The sequence below is a fragment of the Protopterus annectens genome, chromosome 1.part1 (assembly GCF_019279795.1).
Source record: "Protopterus annectens isolate FY-2018-M chromosome 1.part1, PAN1.0, whole genome shotgun sequence".
In the NCBI taxonomy this organism is placed as follows: Eukaryota; Metazoa; Chordata; order Ceratodontiformes; family Protopteridae; genus Protopterus; species Protopterus annectens.
The window spans coordinates 1,140,961,894-1,140,970,335 of NC_056726.1; the positions used below are offsets into that span (position 1 = coordinate 1,140,961,894).

Here is an 8,442-nt window from a genome sequence, read left to right on the forward strand (position 1 = left end):
TGGCCTTATATCTATATCTTATTTTTGAATATGTATGTCCATAACCTCCTACCACACTGATGTCATTTACTACCTGTTCCCAGATATGCTCATGGGAGAACTTGCCACCTCTGCTTCCCTCTAAGATGAATGACCCATGGCAACATAGTGCCTGAATGGTCAATTCATCCCCAGCGTCACTATATACTTCATAGGTTCATAAATTAGTATGAGGTTAACTGTCCTTGTGGGGCATTTTAAGCCTAGTCAGCTACCTCATGTGAGAACCAAATCCTGCACCTTGTATTTGTAAGGTAAATACCTTAATCGTCATGTCAGCCTCCCACCCTAGCACTTTATGGTTCCCCTTCATAACATGGCAGCCCGGTTTGTTGAGTTTGAAAACATTGAGATGAAAATGCTGTAAGCTTAGAAGCATGAACTCCCAGAACATTGCATTTCCTCTCCAAGTAAGTAACCACTTGACTACCATGGTGTACTTTGCCCTTGCCGCCCCCCACACACTTTGATGGGTGTAATTTGCTACCCTTTGTGTTTTTTTCATTAGTGGCCAAATAGTTACTTTCCTGAAGAGGAAATATGATGTTTCAGGAGTTCATGCTTCTGCACATATGATATTTTGGTTATGATGTTTTCTGACCTGATGAACTGGGAAGTGACGTTTTGAAGATAAGCCACATTCTACAGGGTGAAGATGTCTTGGATGCCATAGCCCTGTATGAGAGGAAGCATGAAAGGAAAAAAAAAGAAATACATAAGTAACCCAAAAATGATAGTTAACAAAACAAATATCTATGACTTTATCCACCCATTATGCACAAAATTAATGAAAAAGTACGGCACCATATGAGTACATGCAACTTAATACAGCCCCCCTCTGCAAACAATGAAAGGAAATGAAAAACAATTGCTAAAAGTACGTGAGGAGGACAAACATTTGGTAACTCTGTAGCACATTGCAGCATTAATACAAATAATGTACCCCTTTCAAGGAAAATTGCATAAAATGTTTGTGGGAAATCCATTTCAGTGAACAGCAGCTAGTTATACATCATAGGCTTAATACAAGTTTGTGCCCTGTGTGCTAATAATATATAAAAAAACTGACCTTGCTAATATGTAATACAACACTCTTCTGCACTAAATGGTCAGTTTCCTCAGATAAAACCTTCCATTAAATGTCAGATAACATTTTTAGAGACATTTTTAATGGTCAAAAAGTAACTGATATACATGACTATGGCAATAGCTAGTGAGAAAAATGCAGACATTAAAAAAACTAATAGGTGTATTGTGAAATGCAATCCATCAGTAAGGTTAAAATTCATCCTTAAAAAACAGCAACATACTTTTGCGGTATATCAGTTGTTCATATAGAAACATGTTTTGAAAGAAACAGCAGTATTGATCCTCTGGATCCAAAATCTCTCCTCTTCTATGATACAAATTACTTGCCTACACAATTACTTTTAGATAGTGCAGATTCAGCCCTCTGAGCACTGTGAATATGAAAATGAAGTATGACTTCATTAGCATTCATGAATTCCACAATTTATACTGAGTGAGGGACAGGTAAAGATGGTGCAAGCACCTATATGACTACATGCATGTGCCCAAGCACTGCAAGGACAACACTGAGAAGTCTTACCTGTTAAGGGCTTGCAAGTATGAATGATTAGCCTGACTGCAGGAATAATCAGGGTTTTAAAGTTAGTCTTCTTTGATGTTCACACAGGAAGGTGTGTCAGTGAGAAGAGACTTACAAGAAAGTCTGTGAGTACTTTGACTAACTTAGGAGAGTAACATTCCTAACATTTATATCAAATGTTTATGACCACACTTTGTGCCTCAGAGTAAAATTTGACTTGAATTATAAGGAAGTACACCACTGATTGAAACAGATATCCAAAGCAATGCAAACCACATAACAGTCTAGTTAGAGAAACATAAATAAGGGAATGATGCTCATAAAATAAAGACAGGAAAAGAGCTACAGTGTTACAAATTATGTTATCTGTTACCAATATCACAGTTGTGCACACACTTAAGAGTAAATTACAAAAGACAACTTTCAGAGCTTGGTTCTGGTGGACCTGTAATATCAATTAATGCAATGTCACATCGTGAGAACATGTAACCTACTATTTTTCGCAATAAATGCATGTGTCTGTGGTAAATACTAATATTAATCTCAAAAGTGTTTGTGAATGCCCTGGTGCTATGGGGCTCAAATCAAAAGAGTGGGCTGTTTGAACAAATTGATGTTTAAGGAGAACATGTTCATGTTACATGTCAACAAAGTTGAGGAAACAAGAGAAGTGTACTTTTTAACTACTTGTTTCATGATGTTTCCTTTATTTAAATAATTTTCTCCCTTCATCATATAGTCATTGTTTGGCATTGCACACTCGTGACTGGAAGTGGTTCCTAGCAGTCAGTGAACAAGAGTTCACTTCCCAAGGAAAAAAGTGAAACATTTAATTTGGGCTGCTTTCTGTAATGCAAGTGGGCCTGGTGATTATCTCTATGGTAGAAGATGCATGTGAAGTGAGCTTTGAGAAAGAGGCCACATAATGCAAGGTTCAAATCTAGTTTACAGATATATTTATGATTGTATTCAGAATAAATAATGGCATCCAACACTGTGTCTGAAAAGAGCAAGCTAAAGTCTGTGATAAATTATAAATATCTAAACTATAATCCATGTGAATTGAATTTACAAATATGTCATTCTTGTAAACTCACCTCTGTTCACTATTAATATCAATACGTACTATGGATGTTGTGACATATTATATTTTGACACAAACGCAGTAGCATGAGTAATGTGGGCATATGAGTCATATATGCTGGAGACCTTATCCATATCTCATAAGTATTCATCAAGACAGTAATACATTATATTGTAATTTTTTTCTCATGAATAATTGTATGTACTCTCACAAAATGACCTACTGTTATTCTCTGTGTGTCTGGTTTCAGACCAGATACTATTGCATGTGTGATGCCCCTGTACTGGCCCAGTAATCAAGGGGACTCAATCCTCACCACTGGCAACAGTGAGGGACATACACAATAGGAGGAAGACAAGTACACCACAGTAAAGTGCAATTTCCCACAAGAGGACACAGAGATCACAGTCAGTCTGGGGCTGGTTTCTCCCTCTTGCTCCAGATCCCCAATAAGACACTCCACTGGCACAGCTATAGGGTTAAGATCTTAGCTGATGGGTCATACCAAGACCTCCAACACCCTCTCTGTCCAACCAGTGCTTCGTCTCCCTGCCAAAGTAGCTGGCACACACACACTTTGAGATTTAATTTATGTACAAACACACACACACACACACACACACACACACACACACACACACACACACACACACACACATGCACATACACACACACACACACACACACACACACACACACACACACACACACACACACACACACATAGGAAAGGCTGGCACAGGTTTACTAGCTATGCCCCCTTCTGTCCAGATTATAAGGTAGTTATCACTGCCACCAATCCCTCTTTTTCAACTACTTAAGACCCTTACAAAGGGTGGACAATCCTACTGTGTAATGTTGCTATTATTTAAATGGTAAGTGTTTGACCAAGCATCAGTGTATTAGGAGTGGCCTGTAAAGTGTCAACAAACACATATGAAGTAGCCTAATAGCTTAAATATGTCTCACAAATATCAGCCACAAAGATAGGGTTAAATATATTTAATAATAAATAATAAATGAAGAAGACAATACTCGAACAACACAGCAACTGCAGAGTTCAAAATCACAGGAAATATTTTAAAACAACATTGCAGGGCAGTTTGAAATAAATACAGAAAACATCTGAAATGATCTTTACTATAATCCTATCTATATCTAAGAGAAATTACTATACTGTAAGTCATATTTGCAAACAACCCACAGACAGAAGTGCTGAACGGATGTTTCTAGGTCCAAAACAAGATAAAAAATGCAAGTCTCTCTCTCTGGGAGAGTTCTTAAATTAATTACCAAACATTACAGCTGGGTCAGCTTGGATGACATCACTCCATCACATGCCTTCAGTTCCCAAGCTAACAGAAACTAACATCTCTGTGTTAAAAATACATATCTCTCAGATATTTCACGAGGACTGGAAATCGTAAAACAATTAAACATTTTTACATTTTAGACCTAGTAATTACTTCTCTCCAAGACAATAGAAAGAAACTTCCAGCCCAAGTCATCCTGTCTTCTTGCTGCATTAACTAACTTTTATAGCACATTGTAAAGCACTTACTTTCAACTTATTTTCTTGAAAGTTTGTAAGTTAATCTTTTATGTTCTAGCAGGATATGCTGTGGTTACATTCTTGAAGCTCAGTAAATAACATACAGTTCTGTATAAATCATATCAATATGCAATAATGATACAGAATTATTTACAAAACTCTACTTTTCTGCTAATAAGCAATATTACATCAAAACTTAAGAATATCATATGAAATGAAGTGGGGGGCTTCACCCCCCACCCCCCCTAACTATATATTCTAACTCCAGGGTCGCACTGCAGTGGGGAAGGGGGCATATTCCATTTTCTTGCTAATAAAACTTGTCAGTCAAATGAAGTGTCAGGCAAATGAAGTGTCAGGCAAATGAAATTTCAGTCAAATGGGGTCAGGAAAATGAGTGTCAGGTAAATGAAAGTTAGGTCAAAAGAAGTAGACCCATATATATATATATATATATATATATATATATATATATATATATATATATATATTTAACACATTGCAGCTGAAAACAAAATGAGCATCAACACAGGGAGGTAGACCTACCACTGCAGTTTGGCACTCCATACATCACAGGTGGCTATAGTGGCAAAACCACAGGCAGCAGAGACACCCGCCACATCTGGGTCACAACCTGTCAATCTTACCTCCACAACTCCTGCACTAACTGCTCCACCTGCATCAGGTAGTTCTGCCCTAGCTGCTGGTGCAGTGGTGCCCTCTAGGAGCTAGTATAGGTGGGGATGTTATCACCCATCAGATGCTGACAGGACTGGCAGCAGGCATAATGTTGAGGGGACTAGGTGCTCAAATTGGCAGGGTTGAAGAGATTTTGTGTTGTATCGACAAGCTGGGCATGGATGCAGCTCCTATGTCCCTTGTCAATCCCCAATCATGGTGTCCTCCAACCTTTTGTGTCCTTCACCATCCCTATCTGTCTTGTATGTCATGTATGTTAGTGTCTACTACCTAACCTACCCAACATACCATACCCTCCCATTCTTAAGCACCTTCCCCAATATTCCTCTCTCCCTCCTCCAAAAACGGCATCTGTCCACCATAAAAAAAAAATGTGCCCCATACCTCATACATAGGTCTCCGCTTTGCCAGTGAGTCTTCTTGACACACTTGATTTGATCCAATTTGCTATATGACATTATTCTGTCACCCATCCCTGGTGCTTGACTCTCCAAAGTTATGAAAGTCTGTTTACAATTCTATGTCTATATTCTGAAGCAGTGGATAGCTATTGTGCTCTCCCACCATCATCTTGCAAATTCCTGATTTATTTCCCCTGTATTGTACCCTCTGCTTGCATCCCATTTTCACCCCTGTCCTATCAACCCCTATTGCACATATTTAATCTGATAAAAAAACAGAATCACACACAACACACATCACCAGGAATGGCCCATCAAAGAGTCTTCACTTTTTCTCCTCAACATTTCCACTGAGCTTGGCATCACACACCAGTGCTGACCGATGGCATTGGCATTGTGCATCAATGCTGACTGATGGCATTGGCATTGTGCACCAATGCTGACTGATGGCATTGGCAATGTGCACCAATGCTGACTGATGCCATTGGCATTGTGCACCAATGCTGACTAATGGCATTGGCGTTGTGCACCAATGCTGAGTGATGGTGAATGGCACTGAGTGAAAAACTGGGACTTTTTGAAATTTCCAGCAGTAATTTGGTTACCTTCACTCAAATGTGCTTAAATCCACTGCACTATAGGAATACAGACTAAACGCAATGAAAAGGCACTACTCTGAAACAGGTACTCTAACAATTCTTAAGCTGCTAGATGTCATAAAATATATAAGATCCTATGCGGTGTGCTGAGATAACTCTCCATTCTGTAGAGTGATGTTTTTGCACAGTGTCAAGGGCTTGATTATAACTGTATGTCCAAATATTATTTCATGACATTTTATATTCCTGTCATATGTTTAACTACAAACATTTCTATCTGACTAGTATCTGACACTACCTGATAAACAAATGTAAAATAAATAAATAAATAGATAAATCATCTGCAGTTACAACATTTCATTAACATATCATTTGAATAGTGCAGCAAGAAAGCATTTGCAAAAACATTTCAATCCCAACAGGGAGACTTAGTAAAGCACCCTTATCATGCTTATAATTTATTGTTGTTTCTAGTCTCCTATCCCTTCTTGCTCCCAATAGAAAACATTTTATAATGTAAAGCATGACAGAGTAATAATTAGGATACTAAGATTGTCCTAAATGACCCATAAAATTAACCTTTGGTATTTCTCTCACTCCACCTCTTTGTCTCTTCTCTCTTTCTGTTTTAGTAAATTGACTCTTCCATTCACTGCGGTGGTGGTGCTGCGGTAGCGCTGTTGCCTGACAGTAAGATGTTGTCCCGTTCAATTCTCAGCTAGAGCGTCTTCTGTCTGGAGACATGCGTGAATGGGCGTACCTTTGTTGAAGGTTGTGCATCAGGGCTGGCAACTCGGCACATAAAAAAAAAATCTACTGCCAATCATTAGCGGACCGGAGTTCCACTGTGGTGACCCCTAAAAGACGGAAGACACACACTCTTCCATTCAGTTGTTTTATTTAAACTGTGAAAGGTAGGAGTTCCCTTGTGGCATTCTGAGATAATGATCAGATCTATACACTGATTTTTGCATACATTTCAGGGTTCTAACCCAGACATTTGTCAAATTGTTATTGACTATTATTAGACTAATCTATGTGAAAACCGTTGTCCACATATTTTATTGAGCCACCATGATCCTGCTTCTGTCATAATCTTCTTGTTCTCTGACTCCGTCTCTCCCGTCTGTGTCCCTTCCCTTTCTCTGTCATCAATTTGTCCTCAGCATTTGCACAATTTCTGGCACTGAGCAGCACCTGCACCTTAGTGGAAACGGAAGTACATAGCTCTTAGTAAAACTGTGTGAGCTATTTATTATCTATTTATTGACATTTGTTGACCAGGAAAGTCCACTGGGTTAGAAACCCATTTTCAGTGGAGGCCTTGGGAGAAAAGCTCTGGTTACAGTACAAAAGTTTTACAAGATAATATTTACAATAAAAGCAGTGTACTAAAATTTTATAGTTTCCTTAGAGAAAGTTTTATACAATCTGCTTAGGAGTTAGTAGGACGCATACAGTATTTTTAATGTCATTCATTACATCGAGGGAGAAGACGACAGTAGAATCATTCATAATAAACAATTCATTTATGCATCTCAATACATGGGAAGTTTTTGATTAAGCCTAATAATTAATAACTTTGGAAAGACAGTGATTGCTGTACCTTGCCTGATGTCGAAAAGTCAATGAAGTTCAGATGATTTAGAAATTATTACTTGAATGTGAAAAGAGTCATAGTAGTCAGCAAAGTCTTAGAATTTGTTTTTGCTGGTCTATAGTTCTGGGCATGAGGACAGATTTTATTGTAAGAAAGTAGCTTATTAGGGTGAATTTGAAGGTTTTTATGGAATCAAGTTGTGTAATAGAGGGGGGGGGTAGGGCATTCCATAATTTTGCTATGGAGCGGGACTACAAGATTAGTCCAGCTCTTGTTTTGGATACACTTAGAAGCTGTTTAATAGTAGAATAAAGATTCCTGGAGGGGATGTAAAATTCTAGGATAGAATGAAATGAAGGGTAGTTTTCTGGGTTGTATACTAGTTTGTGGGCAAGAGTTAGTTGGGTGTAATGAAGGTAGTGGGGGAATTCCAACCTTTTAATTTCCTTAATGGCTTGGCAGTGGTGTGTACGGTTTGGTAGGCCAGAGGCAAATTTTATGATTTTATTATAACATGATTGTAGTTTGTTACTTAGAGATGTATGAAGGCTGATAAAGATGGGGGAACCATAAAGGAGGGAAGGCAGTAGAAGGGTGTTTGCCAGTTTTATTTTTGTGGGTTTATCAATATAGAGTCTATTTCTATAGAGTTTGATTTGTTTAAAATGCATTTTTTTTGCTTTTCTTGTATTAAGAATAGCATCTATATCATATTATCACACGATGAAAAGAGCACACTCTTTCATTGATCCGATAATATTGAAATAACAAAAAAGCGAACACACAGAACAGCAAATTTTTTCCCAGAGAAAAAATTTGCTGCTCCACAAAAAAACAAAAAAGTTTAAACACAAAATGA

The 8,442-nt window shown here is 38.0% G+C and overlaps 1 protein-coding gene across 1 annotated transcript in view; it reads right to left on the bottom strand.

Moving 5' to 3' along the window:
* Window positions 1-708, bottom strand: part of LOC122809110 (hepatic lectin-like) — a 749,311-nt gene extending 748,603 nt beyond the window's left edge. The window contains exon 1 of the mRNA XM_044080365.1: window positions 641-708. Within this exon, the coding sequence (XP_043936300.1) occupies window positions 641-680 (40 nt within the window). The 5' untranslated portion in view covers window positions 681-708. The remainder of the gene's footprint in view (window positions 1-640) is intronic.
* Window positions 709-8,442: the final 7,734 nt, after the last annotated feature.